General features: G+C 42.8%; 1 protein-coding gene across 2 annotated transcripts in view; it reads right to left on the reverse strand.

Annotated features, from left to right (window-relative positions):
* Positions 1-21486, reverse strand: part of MAP2K7 (mitogen-activated protein kinase kinase 7) — a 36190-nt gene that overhangs the window by 5394 nt on the left and 9310 nt on the right. For both annotated transcript variants that reach the window (XM_040346309.1, XM_040346310.1), the window contains 9 exons: positions 19502-19640; positions 17375-17441; positions 15834-15947; positions 11929-12048; positions 8167-8274; positions 5222-5401; positions 5035-5115; positions 4783-4925; positions 104-149 (listed from right to left, as the gene is read on the reverse strand). In XM_040346309.1, the coding sequence (XP_040202243.1) occupies positions 104-149; positions 4783-4925; positions 5035-5115; positions 5222-5401; positions 8167-8274; positions 11929-12048; positions 15834-15947; positions 17375-17441; positions 19502-19640 (998 nt within the window). The remainder of the gene's footprint in view (positions 1-103; positions 150-4782; positions 4926-5034; positions 5116-5221; positions 5402-8166; positions 8275-11928; positions 12049-15833; positions 15948-17374; positions 17442-19501; positions 19641-21486) is intronic.

Consider the following 21486-nt stretch of genomic DNA (forward strand, 5'->3'; position numbering starts at 1 on the left):
AATTTTATACACTGTTGATTGGATCCAATGAGTAAAATCTAGATAAGGCTCTAAATAAGTGCCATCACATTATCTGACTAGAGGACACCATCCAGCTACTTACCAAAAGCTTATTATACTTTGGCCTTTTTCTGTGATCCTTCGTGAGACTAGAGGGGGGAGGGGGGACAAAAACAACCATTAGAAAGAACAGAGCTATTATTGTTCAAAATCATGATGCAACAGTCATGGCCTGCCTGTACAAAATGTGTCTATTTACAAAAAAAAATCTAAAGCTGGACATACATTACTTGGTTCTTTTTCCTTCAGCCAGCTGGCTGAAAAAAAATATATGAAAAAAAAATAAACGATTTCCCCATCCACACACACACTTGAGGTGGATGAGGGAATCCTCCCCACTCTGTCTTTGTATTTTGACAGCAGAACTCTCCTACCTTCAGAATATACTGATCAGCACTACAACCCACTGGCTATGCCAGATCGGCTTGAACATGCACAATCACATACCTATACGTCAAGGCTTGGACCCGGAAGACTGTCGTCATTCATTGCAGCACAAGCCGATCGGGGATTTATGGCCAGAGCCCGCTGATCAGCTAAGTGAACAATAGAAGACCGCAACAATATGCCCTTTTTTCTCCCTGCACAGCAGGAGTAGAAACCTGCACATTGCTTAGTAAAACAGCTCACAGTACACACATTTAAAAGGGGTTGTAAAGGTTCGTCTTTTATTTTCTAAATTGGTTCCTTTAAGCTAGTGCATTGTTGGTTCACTTACCTTTTCCATCGATTTCCCTTCTAAATGTTTTTTTTTTTCTTTGTTTGAATTTCTCACTTCCTGTTTCTCCTCAGTAAGCTTTCCACCATCATCTGAGCGGTGGAAAGTCATTTAGAAAAGCTTACTGAACACCTTACTGGAGGAGGAACAGGAATTGAGAAATTCAGACAAAGAAAACAAAGAAAAAGAACAATAAGAAGGGAAATGGAAGGAAAAAGGTAAGTGAACCAACAATGCACTAGATCAGTGGTCTCAAAGTACCGGCCCGCGGACCAGTTATAAATGGCCCCCAGGCAAGGTGGAAGTGAGGGGAGCAAAAAAAAAAAAAAAAAAGTAAAAAAAAAAATATTTTTTTTTTTTTAGCTGGCGCCATCTGGTGGTGAGCCGTTGGTATTACAAGTTATTACCACCAGATGTGAGCTGGCGCCATCTGGTGGTGGCCGTTGGTATTACAAGTTAAGCATTACAAGTTAAACAGCAATTCTAATGTCATTTTACACTATTTTCACTGTCATCTTCTTCCCTCTAATTAGAACCCCCAAACATTATATATATTTTTTATCCTAACACCCTAGAGAATAAAATGGCGATCGTTGCAATACTTTCTGTTACGCCGTATTTGCGCAGCAGTCTTACAAGCGCACTTTTTTGGGAAAAAATTACACTTTTTTTAATTAAAAAATAAGACAACAGTAAAGTTATCCCCATTTTTTTTAATATAATGAAAGATAATGTTACGCCGAGTAAATTCATACCCAACATGTCACGCTTTAAAATTGTGTCCGCTTGTGGAATGGCGACAAACTTTTACCCTTTAAAATCTTCATAGGCGACGTTTAAAAAAAATCTACAGGTTGCATGTTTTAAGTTACAGAGGAGCTAGAATTATTGCTCTCACTCTACCAATCGCGGCGATACCTCACATGTGTGGTTTGAACACCGTTTACATATGCGGGCGCTGCTCACGTATGTGTTCGCTTCTGCGCGCAAGATCGTCGGGACGGGGTGCGTTTTCTGGCTCCTAACTTTTTTAGCTGGCTCCTAGTTCCAAGCAAATTTGTCAAACCCTGACTTACACCAGTGCTGGTGGTAATAATGCGCTCGCTGACACCAGTGCTGGTGGTAATAATGCGCTCGCTGACACCAGTACTGTTGTTTTTGAAGTTTGAAAGTTTGCATGCGGCCCCCCATGGCATATGAAAACTTGTCTTGTGGCCCTCAGGTAATTTGAGTTTGAGACCCCTGCACTAGATCAACCCCTTAAAGCCCGCCGCACGACAATATATACGTCCGCACAATGGCACGGACAGTTTAAATGCATTTTTTGCTGTGAAAATGACAATGGTCCCAAAAATGTGTCAAAATTGTCGAAGTGTCCGCCATAATGTCGCAGTCATGAAAAAAATCGCTGATCGCCGCCATTAGTAGTAAAAAAAAAAAAAAAAATTAATAAAAATGCAATAAAAATATCCCCTATTTTGTAAACGCTATAAATTTTGCGCAAACCAATCGATAAACGCCAAAAATAGGTAGAAGAATACGTATCGGCCTAAACTGAGGAAAAAAATAAATTTTATATATGTTTTTGGGGGATATTTATTACAGCTCTATTTTTGTTTATAGCGCAAAAAATAAAAACCGCAGAGGTGATCAAATACCACCAAAAAAAAGCTCTATTTGTGGGGGAAAAAAGGACGTCAATTTTGTTTGGGAGCCACGTCGCACGAGCGCGCGATTGTCTGTTAAAGCGACGCAGTGCCGAATTGTAAAAACGCCTTTGGGCATTTAGCAGCATATTGGTCCAGGGCTTAAGTGGTTAAAGGAACCCATTTAGAAAATAAAAAACAATCCCTTTAACTGCTTGATTGCCTTAGATGTTGACACCTTCCCAGCCAGTGTCATTAGCACAGTGACAGTGTATATTATTATTATCACCGATCACTGTATTAGTGTCACTGGAGAGGTCAGTTAACCAGTTCCCGACCCCCGCATGTACATATACGTCCACAATATGGCACGTACAGGCACATGGGCGTACACGTACGTCCTCGCCTATTAGCGGGTGGGGGGTCCGATCGGGACCCCCCCCCCGCTACATGCGGAGGTCGGGTCCGCTCAGGGAACGATCCGGGACCACGGCGCGGCTATTTGTTTATAGCCGCTCCGTCGCGATCGCTCCCCGGAGCTGAAGAACGGGGAGAGCCGTGTGTAAACACGGCTTCCCCGTGCTTCACTGTGTCGGCGCATCGATCGCGTCATTCCCTTTATAGGGAAGACACGATCGATGACGTCATTCCTACAGCCACACCCCCCTACAGTTGTAAACACATACTAGGTGCACCCTAACTCCTACAGCGCCACCTGTGGTTAACTCCCAAACTGCAACTGTCATTTTCACAATAAAGAATGCAATTTAAATGCATTTTTTGCTGTGAAAATGACAATGGTCCCAAAAATGTGTCAAAATTGTCCGAAGTGTCCGCCATAATGTCGCAGTCACGAAAAAAATTGCTGATCGCCGCCATTAGTAGTAAAAAAAAAAAAAAATAATAAAAATGCAATAAAACTATCCCCTATTTTGTAAACGCTATAAATTTTGCGCAAACCAATCGATAAGCGCTTATTGCGATTTTTTTTACTAAAAATAGGTAGAAGAATACGTATCGGCCTAAACTGAGGAAAAAAAATGTTTTTATATATGTTTTTGGGGGATATTTATTACAGCAAAAAGTAAAAAATATTGCATTTTTTTCAAAATTGTCGCTCTATTTTTGTTTATAGCGCAAAAACTAAAAACCGCAGATGTGATCAAATACCACCAAAAGAAAGCTCTATTTGTGGGGGGAAAAAGGACGCCAATTTTGTTTGGGAGCCACGTCGCACGACCGCGCAATTGTCTGTTAAAGCGACGCAGTCCCGAACTGTAAAAACACCTTGGGTCTTTAGGCTGCATATTGGTCCGGGGCTTAACTGGTTAATCAGTTTTCCCTCCCCGCGTCAATTAGGATTAGATTGCCCGCCACAATATCACGGTCCCACTATAAGTCGCTGATCGTTGCCATTACTAGTATTACATTTTTTTTCCAGTATCTATACCATATAAACATAGAAAAGTGATGGCAGAAAAAATAAATAAATAAAAAAAAAAAAGAAGAAGGAGTACATCAAGTCTGCCCATTTTTTTGTTAACTTTGTTGTAAGACTATAGATTTAGGGTTATCTCAAGCATGTTTGAAGCCAGTTACAATTTACTGTTGACTGGCTCACCATCTCTGCTGGTAGTTTATTCCAAGCATCAACTACCCTTTCAGTAAAAAAAATAAAAACGTTCCAAGATTAGTTTTAAACTTCCCTCCAGCTAGTTTGAATCATGTCCGTGTGTTATAGTTTTTTTCAATATGAAACCAAAATCGAGAAGAGGGGGGGTGGAGGCGCCAACTGTAATAATCCTACCGTTAGAGATGATGCAAGTATAGTGTATGTACTCACAGGCTACAGGGCTGTGACACTTCCCACTCTATGTCTGATTGCCCGCCCTGCAGTGTGACGTCACTGCCACTTCCGCGCTCCAGACTGGACAGCGTGGAACTTCCTGTCATGTGACATCGCTGAGAAGCCTGTGACATGAGATTCAAAACATCTTACACCTTACAGCCGAGGGAAAACAGCGTCCGGAGCCTGCAGATCGGCATCCACAGACCTTAGGACACCCCCATCCTCGATGGACATCATTACCAAGTGAACCTGTAAGTATACACACTATACTTACATCATCTATAATGGTAGGATGATTACAGTTGGTGCCTCCACCCCCCTTATTTTATACTTCTTTGCCGACAGAGGTAATAGACACCCTCCGAGGATGGCTGCCTCCTCTTGCTTTTAAATACACAGACTGACTTAGAAGACAGATTTCAATTGACCGTAGATCTATGGCCGAGATACAAGAGACATGTTAATGGCAGTTCAACCCCCGGAAAAAGAAAAATTTTATTTAAACTCACCAATCTTTGACAAAAGACTGGAAAAGAGGTGAGAATCCCATATTATGAGGGAGAACTGGAGGTTCTTCTTGAAGGACTTTGGTGAGAACTTCAAAATCTGTCTTGCAGTTCTTGTAAGGAAACTGACCTGTGGCCAACTCCACCTAAGAGACATTGGGCATGATGAAGAGAAGACAAAGAATACAGTAAGTGCTAGAAGGAGTAAAATCATCATAGATTGCTGGGTAATGGAGTACTGTGGAAATGGCTCACCAATGAGATCCCAAGACTCCACACATCTGCTCGGATATCATAGTCTGGCTTAGTGGGATCTGGAGGATCGATTCTCTCAGGCTGAAGAATACAAGAAGTGTAAGCACTAATCCCATTCCCAGCAATAATACCAAATCTCATGGTTATCTTCCCCCATCTTTTTACCAAAATCACCCAGTCTACTTACAGCCATATATGCAGCACAACCCGCACTTCTGGTTTTGGCCTTTGAGTCCACAAGACGCCCACTGATTCCAAAGTCGCACAGCTTTATCCGTCCACTAGCATCCAACAGTATATTCGAGGGCTTGACGTCCCTGTGAATCACTCCATGTTTTTCTTTCAGATAATACAAGGCATTTACAATCTGTGAGGATCAAAGAAAAAAAGGTTGCAGGAAGTTTTTTCAGAATACTATACTTAAAGTTTATGTAACCCCCCCCAAACAATGAGCGACCGGTATTGTGCAGCGGGCAATCTAATCCTAATTGACGCGGGGAGGGGGAACTGATTAACTGACATCTCCAGTGACACTAATACAGTGATTGGTGGTAATAATATACACTGTCACTGTCCAATGACACTGGCTGGGAAGGTGTCAACATCTAGAGCAATCAAGCAGTTAAATGTGTGTACTGTGAGCCGTTTTACTAAGCAATGTGCAGGTTTCTACTCCCTGCTGTGCAGGGAGAAAAAAGGGCATATTGTTGCGGTCTTCTATTGTTCACTAAGCTTATCAGCGGGCTCCGGCCATAAATCCACGTCAAGTTAACTCTCGCAGTTGCCACTCCTGCTCTCCATCCAGTACTGTGCCGCCTCCCCTCACGCTCTCCTGTACACCTTACAACAGGTTGGAGAATGCTATCTGCACACTCCTGTTTGTGTCGGGGGGGGGGGGGGGATGGGTGGGTGTTCTGAATGGGAAAAGGACTCCTTTGGGAAGGACAGAGGACACCAACAGGGTGGGCACAGGTCACTACAATGAGGGGGCGTAATGTGAAGGGGCAGGGGTGTGATGTGGATGAGTAGAGGACACCGCAATAGGGATGCAGAGGGGCAGCAGACACTACAGTGGGGTGTGCGGTGATGCGGAACAGGTGGGGACACTTCTATGGGGTAAAGCTCCCAGGTGTCTTCTATACAGGCAACGAGCTGAAATTAGGAGCACTCTCAAAGGGAGTGCTCCTAATCTTAGCTTGTTACCTGTATAAAAGACACCTGTCCACAGAAGCAATCAGATTCCAATCTCTCCACCATGGCCAAGACCAAAGAGCTGTCCAAGGATGTCGGGGACAAGATTGTAGACCTACACAAGGCTGGAATGGGCTGCAAGACAATCGCCAAGCAGCTTGGTGAGAGGGTGACAACAGTTGGTGTGATTATTTACAAATGGAAGAAACACAAAATAACTGTCAGTCTCCCTCGGTCCGGGGCTCCATGCAAGATTTCACCTTGTGGAGTTTCAATGATCATGAGAACAGTGAGGAATCAGCCCAGAACTACACGGGAGAATCTTGTCAATGATCTCAAGGCAGCTGAGACCATTGTCACCAAGAGAACAATAGATAACTCACTACTACCGAAACCCTGCAGTGCTCAAGAAAGCACATGTACAGGCCTGTTTGAAGTTTGCTAATGAACATCTGAATGATTCAGAGGAGAACCGGGTGAAAGTGTTGTGGTCAGAAGAGACCAAATTCAAGCTCTTTGGCATCAACTCAACATGCCGTGTTTGGAGGTGAAATGCTGCCCATGACCCCAAGAACACCATCCCCACTGTGAAACATGGGAGTTGGAAACATTATGCTTTGGGAATGTTTCTGCTAAGGGGACAGGACAACTTCACCGCCATAAAGGGACGATCGATTGGGCCATATACCGTCAAATCTTGAGCGAGAACCTCCCTCCGTCAGCCAGGGCATTAAAAATGTGTCCTGGATGGGTATTCCAGCATAACAATGACTCAAAACACACAGCCAAGGCAACAAAGGAGTGGCTCAAGAAAAAGCACATTAAGGTCCATAAAGTGGTCTAGCCAGTCTCCAGACCTTAATCCCATAGAAATTACGTTGAGGGAGCTGAAGGTTTGAGTTACTAAACATCAGCCTCAAAACCTTAATGACTTGTAGAGGATGTGCAAAGAATGGGACAAAATCCCTTCTGATAAAAGTCTGATATCACTCTGCGATTGCCAACAAAGTTCTTCCCACAAAGTACCAAGTCATGTTTTGCGAAGGGGTCAAATACTTATTTCACTTATTACAATGCAAATCAATTTATAACTTTTTAGAAATTAGATTTTCTGGATATTTGTTGTTATTCTGTCTCTCACTGTTAAAATAAACCTACCCTTAAAATTATAAACTGATAATTTCTTTGTCAGTGGGCAAACCTACAAAATCAGCAGAGGATCAAATACTGTTTTCCCTCACTGTACTATTTAAATATAAGTTCTTGTTCCTACATCCTATAATCCAATAACAGCTTCAGCCTTATGCCCCGTACACACAAGCGGATTTTCCGTTGGGAAAAACCTTGGATGTTTTTTCTGACGGAATTCCGCTCAAGCCACCGTCAAGAACGCAGTGACGTACAACACTACGACGAGCCGAGGAAATAAAGTTCAATGCTTCTGAGAATGCATCAAATTGTTTCCGAGCATGCGTCGAAATTGCTACAATCGGATTTTCGGGATAGGATTTTTTTCCGTCAGAAAATTTGAGAACCAGCTCGCAATCTTTTCTTGGCGGAAATTCCGACAGCAAAAGTCCGATGGAGCATACACACAGTCGGAATTTCAGTTTAAAAGCTCACATCGGACTTTTCTTGTTGCAAGTTCTGATTGTTTGTACGTGGCATACGATCTTCCTTCACCTCCTCAGTCTAATCAAACTCTAGGGCAGTGATGGTAAACCTTGGCACCCCAGATGTTTTGGAACTACATTTCCCAAGATGCTCAACTACACTGCAGAGTGCATGAGCATCATGGGAAATGTAGTTCCAAAACATCTGGGGTGCCAAGGTTCACCATCACTGCTCTAGGGAAATCTGACAGCCAAGTACAGAAACTGGGATGTAGACCTACAGCTAGAGATTCACAGCAAAGAAATTTACAAAATTGGATTTACTCACTGCTACAGTCATCTTTCCCAAAATCCTCTCTGGTATGGGACCCTGGATCCTTTTCTTCAGTTTTTCTGCACAGGTCCCCATCAGCTCCATGGCTATGAACACATCAGTCTTGAATTAAAAAAAAAAAAAAAAAAAAAAGGGTCACTTTTTTCTTACTGAACACCAGAATATGACAGCTCAATGAACACAGAGGCACTGCCTCCAGTCTACTTTATACAGCACTAACCCAAGGAGCAGAAGGTCAAACCAAGATAAAGAAAGAAAGGAGTTGTTAGAAGCTCACAGTGTGCAGGAAAACCACAGTAAGTGTTTTCAGTACAGGAGACGAGTCTGTACAAGTAAAGATGAGGCTGCAGTTATTGTACCGTTCAGTATTAAGGATGAGCTCAGGCGTGTTTGCAAGTCTACGTGCCCACGCCCGCCAGGAAGCTGACACTGCACAGCACTAATCACAGGAGGTGAGAAGTTTCGTTTCGCAGCTGCACAGATCAGGAAATGTCTCACTGCCTGGGATTAGCGCTGCGCAGTGTCAGCTTCCTAGGAGGCGTGGGCACATGGACTTGCAAACACGTCTAAGCTCATTCTTATTCAGTATACACTTCACACCGATGAGATAAACTAACCTGGGGTTCAACGGTGCAAGACTGGAGGCAAGTTGGAGCACAGCTTTAGTTTATATAGTTTGCAAAAGAGCTGGCCTATAGAAAAACTGTATTGCTTATGAAGGCAGAGCTGTTTAGATAGAGCTATGATCATCACAACTGTGTTCCTAAACCAGGATGACCAATCAGTGAGACCACCAAAAAAAAAAAAAAAAAAAAAAAAAAAACGAAAACACAACATTTCATATTCCCGATATGTGCCTGCTGTACCATGTATTTGTATGAATAAGTATCCTGTTCTCTTTGTATTGCTTCCTTTGTGTAAAATACCTGGTGTTCATGCCAGCCCGCTCTGCTTTCCTATCAACAACTGATCAAACTAGGCATGAGAGCACAGCATGGTCAGTTTCCCCCCCTGCACAGCATTCACTGAGAAGACCAACGTGTTGCCGTTACTCCTCCCTCAGCTCTCTGAGCTCCTTCGAAACAATGGAGTACTGTCTCTGATACTTTTTTATTTTTTATTTGCACCAACATACAATCTTTCAGGACAAGCTTTTGTTATGTCCCCTTCTGAAGAAAGAAGAAAGAAGGGAGCTATAGATCAGCCTCTCAACTTTAACATTAAGGGCCCCTTGAAATGACTTTCTGGTAACAGGGAACCCCTGCTAATAACTACATTTACAGCCCACTGCACAATTGTGTGGTTGTCGGGTAAGAATGTTCTTCATATATGTGGTCAGTGGGAAGAATCCCCAACTTTACAGATAGCTTAAAAGGGGTTGTAATTGATTAATTGGTCAATTTATGTGGATTAACCACCGTATATCCTGCCTTTTCCACCCCCTCTACCCTACCTGCTCCTTCCCTTACTCCAGTGTAGAAATTGTCTGTCTAAATGCCTGTCTAGCTGTTTCGCTCCCCCCCCCTATCGGCTAGCTCCGATGGAGAACATAATTATATGCAATTGTTCTCACTACTTTACTTCACTTTTATAGCCTCGGCTCCTCGGGTTGATAAGACTCGGCTTCATGAAGGATCTTGTTAGAAGCTCCTAAGTTTATTTTTTGGGTCCCCCTTCACATCCACAGTGTGATCCCCAGTGGGGTGGTTGGGTAGGGGGCCGCCGCTCGTAGGTCCAGTACCTTACCTTATGGACTGTGGTCTCCCTGGTCCCCACTTTCCCATGTTTTAGGTTTACTGACTAGCATAATTCCTGGCTACATTTCGTGGATCCCTTTAGAGGGTACTGGACTATGGTTGACACCTATTTTTATGCCTCCTTATTCCCGGTTGCATTCTTTGTTTCGTGTTATGTTTCCCTGGGAATGATTACATGCGATGTGCCTTGTGCTACTTGTTCTTTTCTTCAAATGTATTGACTGCCTTGTCTGTAATTGTGTTTAAAACCCAATAAAATCCTCGGGGGAAAAAAAAAAAAAAAAAGGGGTTGTAAAGGTACAATTTCTTCCCCCTAAATAGCTTCCTTTACCTTAGTGAAGTCCTCCTTCACTTACCTCATCCTTCCATTTTGCTTTTAAAATGTCCTTATTTCTTCAGAGAAATCCTCACTTCCGTCTAACTCCACACAGTAATGCGAGGCTATCTCCCTGGTGTGGAGTGTCGTGCTCGCCCCCTCCCTTGGACTACAGGAGAGTCAGGACACCCACCAACACACAGCTCCCTTCTCTATCTGCAACGTAGAGAGCGTCTGACTATCCTGCAGTCCAAGTAAGGGGGCGAGCACGACACTCCACACCAGGAAGAAAGCCTTGCATTACTGTGTGGAGTTACAGACAGAAGAACAGGAAGTGAGGATTTCTCAGAAGAAATAAGGACATTTAAAAGCAAAATGGAAGGATGAGGTAAGTGAAGGAGGACTGCACTGAGGTAAAGGAAGCTATTTAGGAAAAAAAAAATTGGACCTTTACAACCCCTTTAACTACTTAAGGACCACCTCCTGCAGATATACGTTGTCAGAATGGCACGGCTGGGCGCAAGCACGTACCTGTACGTCCTCTTTAAGTGCGCAGTCGCGGGCGCGGTCCGAAGCTCCGTGACCAAGGCCGTGGGACCCGATCGCCCCCTGGAGTCCCACGATCGGTCCCCGGAGCTGAAGAACTGGGAGAGCTGTGTGTAAACACACCTTCCCCGTTCTTCACTATGGCGCTGTCATCGATCGTGTGTTCCCTGATATAGGGAAACACGATCAATGACGTCACACGTCCAGCCCCGCCCCCCCTACAGATAGAAACACAAATGAGGTCACACTTAACCCCTTCAGTGCCCTCTAGTGGTTAACTCCCAAACTGCAATTGTCATTTTCACAGTAAACAATGCATTTTTTGCTGTGAAAATGACAATGGTCCCAAAAATGTGTCAAAATTGTCCGATGTGTCCGCCATAATGTCGCAGTCACGAAAAAAAAACAAAAATTGCTGATCACCGCCATTATTAGTAAAAAAAAAAACAAAAAAAAAAATTCATAAAAATGCAATAAAACTATCCCCTATTCTGTAAACACTATACATTTTGCGCAAACCAATCGATAAACGCTTATTGTGATTTTTTTTAACCAAAAATAGGTAGAAGAATACGTATCGGCCTAAACTGAGGGAAAAAAATATGTTTTTTTTATATACTTTTGGGGGATATTTATGATAGCAAAAAGTAAAAAATATTGCATTTTTTTCAAATTTGTCGCTCTATTTTTGTTTATAGCGCAAAAAATTAAAACCGCAGAGGTGATCAAATACCACCAAAACAAAGTTCTATTTGTGGGGAAAAAAAGGACGCCAATTTTGTTTGGGGGCCACTTCACACGACCGCGCAATTGTCAGTTAAAGCAACGCAGTGCCGAATCACAAAAACTGGCCAGGTCCTTTACCTGCCTAAAGGTCCGGGTCTTAAGTGGTTAAAAGATCATTGGTGTCAGTGGTTACTTATCTGAGATAGAAATTGCTCCCCACGAACCCCCCAACAACCTCTGGAGGTACACTAAGGTACCACAGAACCCCGGATGAGAAAGGCTGCTATACATACATTTTAAAAAAACTGGAGAAAACGTGAACGCAATCTGCATCAATGTTCACAACACAAATGCACTGCAAATTCATATGAGCTCTACTCCAGGCTGTATACAGTAAATCAATAAACTTACATTTGTGATGAAAGTGCCATAACACTGTACTATGTATGGGCAATCATGGCTCTTCAGTACTACATCCAAATCCATCAAAATACGTTTGTTCTCCTCTTTGTTTCCTGAACGGCGCATTTGCTGAAAGATAAAAGAAAGTTACTAGGTTTTCAGAATTCCATCACATATCACCATGCTCCCTGTAGGTCTAAAAGGCAAGACTTGGGTCAAATCTGGCAGTACATCCAAAAGCTGGAATATCTTTGTGTTAGTTATTGATGGCATCTGACCCCTGATGAAGTGACGCGAACATCACCATTACGTGAACGGAGGCAGATACAAACTGGAAGGGACCAAGTCCCGATGTCTTGTGGTTTATATCAGCTTTGTACAAGTTTTAAATACTCTGAGTGCATTTCTTATATAATAAAATTAGGTTATCTGCATTTTCTTAACATGAGTATTTTTCTTAACATGAGTATGACCGCAAGAGATTCGGGAGCCTTAAAAAGGACCATAAGCCAATATATTGGTGGATAGTGTGCAAAACAGCAGGAGAGTCCCTACTGGACTGGAGGCTTAAAGGGTTTGTAAAGGAATTTTTTTTTTTTTATCTTAATAGCTTCCTTTACCTTAATACAGTGCTGTTTTCATGTCTTCATTGTTCGTTTTTGATCTCAAGTTGCTGTAATTCTTCTCTGATCTCCACACTTCCTGGTTGTCTGTTTTCTAATAACCACAGGACTGGGAGCTTTCTCTCTGTGGTCACTAATCAAGGAAGTGTGATTACTGTCTAAAACCCCTTAGCACCAATCAGTTTCGTTTTACAAAACCATCACTGCCCTGTATTGGCTCTGTACATCACAGAAGCAGGAAACCGCATGCAAAAACGAAACTGAAACTACAGGTATGTTATATGATTGATTTTTATCTATTTGTAATCATTTTTAAAAGGAATCAGTTAACTATTATGTCTCTATACCCTGTAAACAGTCATTTCAGCAAAAAAAATAAAAATAAATTCCTTTACAACTCCTTTAAGTGTGTCTGAAAAGTAAAGATACCTTGCTGGATATTGGGCGCAATTGTTGCTGATTAGGAGGTGAGAGAGTCCAGAGAGCACAGTGGTGGCATGTGTGTTATTTATAAGCAGATCTATATCTAGGATCTCTGAACAGCAGATGTTTTAAGAAAATACCCACACACACATATATTTTTTAACTATTCTGTGTGTATTTAATTATCACTATTAGTGTGTCCATTATGTGATTTTGAATATACTTATTGGTCAATTGATGGTGTACAATAGATACAAACACCCCTTGTTAAAAATGTCAGGTTTCTGCGATGTAAAAAAAAAAAAGCTAAAATAATGTGGCTGCCCCCTTATAACTGGGGATGTAGCCGTGTTCAGAATTAAGAAATCACATTCAAACTCATGTTAAATAGGAGTCAGTACACACCTTCCATCATTTAAAGTGCCTCCAAATAACCCCAAATAAAGTTCAGCTGTTCTAGTAGGTCTTTCCTGACATTTTCAGTCGCATCCTATAGCAAAAGCCATGGTCCGCAGAGAGCTTCCAAAGCATCAGAGGAATCTCATTGGTAAAAGGTATCAGGAGAAGGGTACAAAATAATTTCCAAGGCATTAGATATACCATATGGAACACAGTGAAGACAGTCATCATCAAGGTGAGAAAATATGGCACAACAGTGACATTATCAAGAACTGGACATCCCTTCAAAATTGATGAAGACAAAAAGAAAACTGGTCAGGGAGGTTGCCAAGAGACCTACAGCAACATTAAAGGAGCTGCAGGAATATCTGGCAAGTACTGGCTGTGTGGTACATGTGACAACAATCTCCCGTATTCTTCATATGTTTGGGCTATGGGGTAGAGTGGCAAGACGGAAGTCTTTTCTTACAAAGAAAAACATCCTGGCCCGACAACATTTTGGAAATAACACATCTGAAGTCTCCCAAAAGCATGTGGGAAAATGTGTTATGGTCTGATGAAACCAAGCTTTTACTTTTTGGCCATAATTCCAAAAAATGCGCAGTGTTTTTTTCACCAAACATCACCAAAAGAACACCATACCCACCGTGAAGAATGGTGGTGGGAGCATCATGCTTTGGGGCCGTTTTTCTTCAGCTGAAACAGAGGCCTTAGTCAAGGTAGAGGGAATTATGAACAGTTCCAAATACCAGTCCATATAGAAAGCTGAACATGAAGAGGAACTTCATCTTTCAGCATGACAACGACCCAAAACATACATCCAAATCAACAAAGGAATGGCTTCACCAGAAGAAGGATTAAAGAAGATTAAAGTTTTGGAATGGCCTAGACCTGAATCTGGTTGAAAACTTGTGGGGTGATCTGAAGAAGGCTGTGCACAGGAGATTAGGGGTGCGCATCGTCGCTGGTCTCACGATTCGATTATCCTGCCCACAATTAGATTCGATTCCGCAATGCATCATGATTGGAAACTTCCTGCGCAAGTGCACATGGTTGGAAACTTTTTATCCAAGAATTCAAGCAGAGGCAGGAGGGATGCATGGGATCAGCGGCAGGAGGGGTGATGGTAGTGGAGGGATGGGATCAGCGACACTGGCACGCACCTGCTCTCAGTGTCAGTCGATTCCCCCTTCTCCATGCTGCTCAGTGTGTCTTCCCCCTTCCGGTGCCTCCAGTGAAGCCTTTCCTGATGTTGGGTCTTCTCAAGCTCCTCCCCCCTTGCACTGTACTGGCCGTCAGCTCATCAGCTGACTTTATACTTCAGTGAAGGGGAGGGGCTTTATCCTCCATGCAGGTTCTGCCTCTGTTTCTCCCGAAGAGCTACAGCACCGTACGGAGTGCCGGATGACATCAGACATCGATTCGAGCAACTTGCAGCATCGTGAACATCTGAATCGCGATGCACTGATATTCAACACCCCTACAGGAGGTGCCCTCGCAATCTGACAGATTTGGAGTGCTTTGCAAAGAAAAGTGGGCAAATATTGCCAAGTCAAAATGTGCCATGCTGACAGACTCAGACCCAAAAAGGCAAAGTAATGTAATAAAATTAAAAAAAGGTGCTTCAACAAAGTACATATTCATTTAATGGTGTGCACACTTCTACAACCATAGTATTTTAGTTTATTTTTACTTCCCTCAACCTAAGATAACAGTTTGTAGTTCAACCGAGTTGTACAGTTTATTGGTCACAGCCCCCCCCAAGGGATGACCATTAGAGGTGACAATCAGTGCCCAGCAGTAATGCCTGCCAGTGCATCCTATTCAGTCCTGCCCAACAGTGTACATCAGTGAAGGAGAAAAACTTATTTACAACATGTTATAACAGAACAGAGTGGATATAAAATCTATTTTGATTTAAATCGATTTTTTAGATTTTTATCAAAATTTATTTTAATAAAATGCTTTTGGAGTAAAAAAATCTAAAGATAGTTTTCTAGTTAAGATACATTAATAATTTAGTTTATTCTGTATGAAATGGAGCTTTGTTATTTAGCATTATGCTATATATTCTGCAATATTTACTTTTTGGTAAACTCATTCAATGAATCCAAGGTCTGAAAGCTGAGATAAGATGCACTGCATTGATGCATTCACACAATGTCACAGTAACCAAGAGATAAAACAAAAGTTCAGGAATAAAACTAAAAAATGTGATCAAATACCACCAATAAAAGGCTCAATTTGTGGGAACAAAAACGATAAAAAAAATTGTTTGGGTGCAGTGTTGCATGACCGCGCAATTGTCAAAGTGCGACAGTGCTGAAAGCTATAAATTGGTCTGGGCAGGAGTGCCTGGTATTGAAGTGGTTAAAAAGAAAAAGTGTAAAGATGGATTCTCCATCATCGTAAGGTCACAATATTTTCTGTGGTCTTTCAGATTAGTCACAAGCATATTATTTCACATACCTTCACAGCGATGATAGGTCCGGTCTTCTTAAACCTCATCTTCCACACTTGTCCACAAGTCCCACTGCCTATTTCTCCTAAATTCTCCAGGTCATTTATATCCGCCTGGTATTTCTGAGAAAAAAAAAAAAAAAAAAAGAACATGCCGAGAGAGCTGCAATTTAGTAACGGTCATATAAAATATACAATGTAGGATTTTAAATATTTATAACAGGAAGCAAAGAGAGTAGCGAAAATATGGCCACATCAAATGCAGACAGACATGCCACGTCCTTCATCAGAATTAGGACCTGACCACAGTCCAAGCTCCTTTACTGTCCCATCCCACTGACCCTGAGCTGCCTGTGTTTATGGCCAAATACTTGATCCTGTAATTATCTTGTACCCATTACAGATGAATTATTACACGACATTTACACTAACTGTCTTATACTTATTAGAGAGATTTATTAATTAACCCCATCCTGTCACTATGGTAGATGTGCTGAAATCAAGGTGGGGGTGTAGCTGATGGTAGTGGGATGATAACGATCCACAATGAACCAGGAGCAACAACTCTAGAAAGCATGGCCCAGATTCAAGAAGCAATTGCGCCCGTGTAACCATGAGTTACACGGCGCAATTGCTTACTTGCTCCGGTGTAACGAGTGCTCCTGATTCAGGAACCTCGTTACACCGGCTGCAGCCTAAAATCTGCGCGGCATAAGGCTCTTATGCCTCGCAGATTTTAGGCTGCATTCTTGCGGGGGCCGCGCAAGCCAGGTACGGAGTTTCCGTACGGCTACTTTAGCGCAAGGCTGCCCTCTTTCTAATAGCAGGGGCAGCCTGTGCTAAAGTATACCGCCGCTCCCGCGTCGCGACGTTCAAATGTTACGTCGTTTGCGTAAGTGCTTCGTGAATGGCGCTCGACGCCATTCACGTTCACTTTGAAGCAAATGACGTCCTTGCGACGTCATTTGCCGCAATGCACGTCGGGAAAGTTTCCCGACGGAGCATGCGCTGTACGCTCGGCGCGGGAGCGCGCCTAATTTAAATGATTCCCGCCCCCGGCGGGATCATTTAACTTGTGCGCGCTTGCGCCGGGCAAATTTGCCGGCGCGCCCTCGCAAGTCATGGAGCTACTGCTCCGTGAATCTAGGGCAGCGCAAAATATTTGCATGGGCGCAGGGCAAAATCGTTGCCCTGTGCCCGCGCAAATAAAGCGCAAGCTATGCTGAATCTGGGCCCATGTATTCTGCTACTCCTCCCGTGTATGGCGGTACCACATGTGTGAGACTTTTCCACAGCCTGGCCAAATAGAGAGGCCCAACATGCAGGGAGCACCTTCAGTGTTCTAGAAGCATAAAATTACACATTTTTTAACCACTTGGAGCCCCGGCCATTGTAAAATGACGGCCACAAGGTGGCTCTACAATGCCGGGGAGGACGTCTATTGACGTCCTCGGCTCATCCAGCCACTGAGGGGAGCGCGTGCCCGCCACGTCACTGAGGAGCCGATGCGCGTGCCTATAACAACAACGATCTTCATGTCTATATCTCACCTGTCCATCAATTAACAGATACCCAGTCTGCTTAATGATTTCTTGCAGCTTCTGGTCAATTTCAGTGCTGAAAAGAAAGAAAAATAATTAGTCCAAATATCCTGGCCACGACAACCTATTCTGCAGTTTGATGCTGCCCAAAAGCTCCACACACCCAGCGTGCACCCCCCCCCCCCCCAATCCACGCCATGTATCCCCTGGGCTCCGTTTGCATATCTGCGGGCCCAGGACCGGCATAGTGGGTGCCACAGGGTTGGAGACGACCGGACCTGCTCCCCCCCCCGTTGACCCGGAAGGCCTGGTTATTTTCCTAAATGTACATAATATAACTGAGTACTAAGATTTGTAGGTAAAGTTGATCCAGGGTAAATCTGATTGCCTCTCGGGGGATCAGGAAGGAATTTTTTCCCCCTGCTGGAGCAAATTGGATCATGCTCTGCTGGGGTTTTTTGCCTTCCTCTGGATCAACTGTGGGTATGGAGTTGTGTGTATGGGATTGTATTGTGTTTTTTATTTTGTTTGTTTATTTTTTTGTGGTTGAACTGGATGGTCTTTTTTCAACCTGACTAACTATGTAACTATGTAACTATGTAAGCAACGCGTGACGTCTCTTCGTGACGTGACGTGACGTCTCTTCGGGTCGCTGTTGACAATTTACCTGGTCATTAAAGCCGGGAAAGAATGTAATGCAGTGCATTACATTTAGTGGATCACATAGACATGAAGGGTCTCCTAGACCCTGCATGTCTCATTGAAGAGAACCGGTCACCAAAAAAGAACCACCACATGGTTACACCCAAGCAAACGGGGAGCCTATGCCTGAAAACGTTGACTGCGAGACATGATATAGAGAGAAATATAATATATATTATATATACGACCTTCCATCAACTACTACAGCTCATCTGACACACAGACAAACCAGCAGGCATCCCATTTTCCCAGAATCAAGACGAGACACGCAGCTCTATACTTGTTTCAAATGAAAACAATTTTAATGGTTTCTTCTCAGCTTATATACAGTACAAGGCATTAAAGGAACAATCAACTCCCCACCCACACCGCTAATTACTAAACATTCCTTCATTAACAGCATTACAAACAAAACACCATCACACAATGCTCTCTTTCTAATCCACATCCCCAGACAGACGTTCTGTCTCCAACAAGTATATTCCACACATAAAAAGTATTTAGCATATATAATTAGAGGTCTGGGAGCAGACCTGGATTAACACCTGTCCGTTACAACACCTTTACACAAGGACAATGAAATAAATGTCTTCCAGGCGCCGACTCAATTAGCATGTCAGGGCTAATCATAGAATGAGTCACTATTGACTGGTTGGGCCAACATCCTGCAGTACGAACTATCAGTGATGTCCTATCTCATGTAATACATGAATTATGATTCACTTGCCACCCCATGCCCAAAGGGCACAGGGTGGACTCAGACCCAAGAGTTATCAGTGACGCTGACACAGGAGTATCCCCCATCCTCACAAAGTCTCTGGGTGTTCCGGGTCATTCCGTTACAATAAATCAATAAACACACATATACATACACACATCGGAATGAGAGCAATAATTCTAGCACCAGACCTCCCTTGCAACACTAAAAACTGATGACCTATAGGGAGGGAGCTTTTAAAGCATCACCTATGGAAAATATAGGGTACTGAAGTTTGTCACCATTTCACAGGCGCACACAAATTTTGAGTTGAAATGCTGGGTATTTATTTACTCTATAAAACATTGGAACTATAAAATATTCGAACTACCACCATTTTTTTTTTTAGGGTGTCCGCTTTCAGAAAATATATAATGTTTGGGGGTTTTATGTAATCTAAAAGGCCTAAAATATTTTTTTTAATTTGTCAAGCCCTGATCATACACTTTGGGAGCTCATGGAGGACATTACAAGGCGGCAAAAAAACTATTTAATGAAAAAATAATTTACAGGGACAATAAAGAATGAATGTGTACTGATTGTTTTTGGAGAATAAAGATGTTTTTGTGTTTTTGGAGAATAAAGATGTTTTTGTGTCACTTTAAAAGAAGATGTCTGCACAGACAATATAATAAACCAAAAAGTTACACCGCAGTGCGACAAAGCCACGTTCTCACCTCTCCAAGCTCCGCTGCGTCACGTAGTTGGTTTGCGGTATGTTCAACATGTGCCGTGGTCGGACGGGCAGCGAGGGGTGATGATGTGTGGAGCTGTCGGAGCGACTGTGTCCATCATTGGCCAGAGGAAGTTGTAAGGCTGGACGAAAAGAGGGTGGTACACAGAAGGGACAAAGATTGGGGAACAGAGATAAGCTACGAGCAACAGCAGTGCCCCATTATTCCCTGAACACCCCATTCAAAATCCAATACCTTCTTCTTACAGTAAAGCAAACCTGTCACTTCACTGAATTTATTGATGTGGCCTGAGAACTTAAGAGCAAACATCTAGAGGCATCTGCACAGACATGTACTTCTGTTTAGTCTTTAGAGCACATAAAGAGCGTCCAAAACATGGAGGACTCAATATGAAAATTGCAACTTCCCAATCAGGAATCAGAATTTGGCTCGAATGCCCAATTTTTAACAAAACATGCTGCGTCTGACCACCATTCCAGAGCCGAGTCAGAGCTGGCACCTTGGTTTTGGGCTTCCAGGGAACTCTGGAGGTACCTCTAGGATCCTGCTCTTAGCGGTTCAATTCAATAACTTTAAATCAGATGACAGATTTACTAAGCTCCGTGTCTTACAAACTGAAGATCTGTAAGTCAGTAATTTGCATTCTGTATCCTATACAGCAAAGCCCATTATCTTTGTTATACCCCATGCAATGTGCCCTGTGCACATCTGTCATCGTGTTATTGACGTTGCAGCTCTGCGTTCCAGGCAAAGGTTGATCTTGTAAGGCATGACAGTGAAAAGAGAAAGAGCTTTGCAGATTTCTTATTCCCTTATGTTAGTAGAGGCTTCACACCATCCAAAGTAAATGTAGAAGATTAAACCTACTCAGAACTGGTGACTTGGGTGAACACTAATGGGATCAATCACCATTTCGGGCTCCTAAGGGTAAGACCTCAACTTCAATAGGTATAACTTGGCATGCTTGGCTGAAGCCGCCTACTACAGGGGCCCTTGTGCAGGCTTCAATCCTGAACCAGGCTCAGTGTGTCCATTGACACACATAGCACGGCTTGTCTTCACCACTGTGCTCTACTTACAGGCTGAAATTGCGAGTAGCAGGATCAAATGGCTCCCACTGCTGCCTCTGTGTCCAATGAGGAGAGAGAGCAGGGAGCCACTGTTCTCGGACACAGTGCTGGTTCAAGATCAGGCTTCACTGCGTTGGGGGCCTAAACACAGAAGGTTATTTACCTTAACGCAGACAGTGCATTAAAGGTAAAAAAAATAAAAAATATCCTTCACTTTACAACCACATCCAACAAAACCACAGTTTGAGTGTGCACAAGCCCTGCATCAATGGATGCAGAAAGACTGCGTCACTCAGAGCGAGAGCAATAATTCTAGCCCTAGACCTCCTCTGTAACTCAAAACATGCAACCTGTAGAATTTTTTTAAACGTTGCCTATGGAGTAAAAGTTTGACGCCATTCTACGAGCAGGCACAATTTTGAAGCGTGACATGTCGGGTATCAATTTACTCAGCGTAATATGATCTTTCACAATATAAAAAAAAATAAAAAATCTAAATTGGGCTAACTTTACTGTTGTCTTATTGAATAAAAAAATAAATAAAAAAAAGTGAATTTTTTCCCAAAAAATTGCGCTTAGAAGACCCCTGCGCAAATACGGCGTGACAAAAAGTATTGCAATGACCGCCATTTTATTCTCTAGGGTGTTAGAAAAAAAATATATAACATTTGGGGGTCCTAGGTAATTTTTTAGTCTGAAAAACAGGCTCTGGGCTGAAGTGGTTAAAAAAAAAAAAAAAAAGTTACTGCACTACTTTGTTGCGACTTTGAAACTTGAGCGCCATAGAGTGAAAAGAAGCATGAAAGTTGCATTTCAAAGTGGCACTGGGAGTAGCACTAGCGTGAATTGAACCTTAAGCACATATCTTTGAATGGTTTTCCCAAGGAAGAAACCTAT

This window comes from Rana temporaria, chromosome 3, assembly GCF_905171775.1.
Source record: "Rana temporaria chromosome 3, aRanTem1.1, whole genome shotgun sequence".
Lineage (NCBI taxonomy): Eukaryota > Metazoa > Chordata > Amphibia > Anura > Ranidae > Rana > Rana temporaria.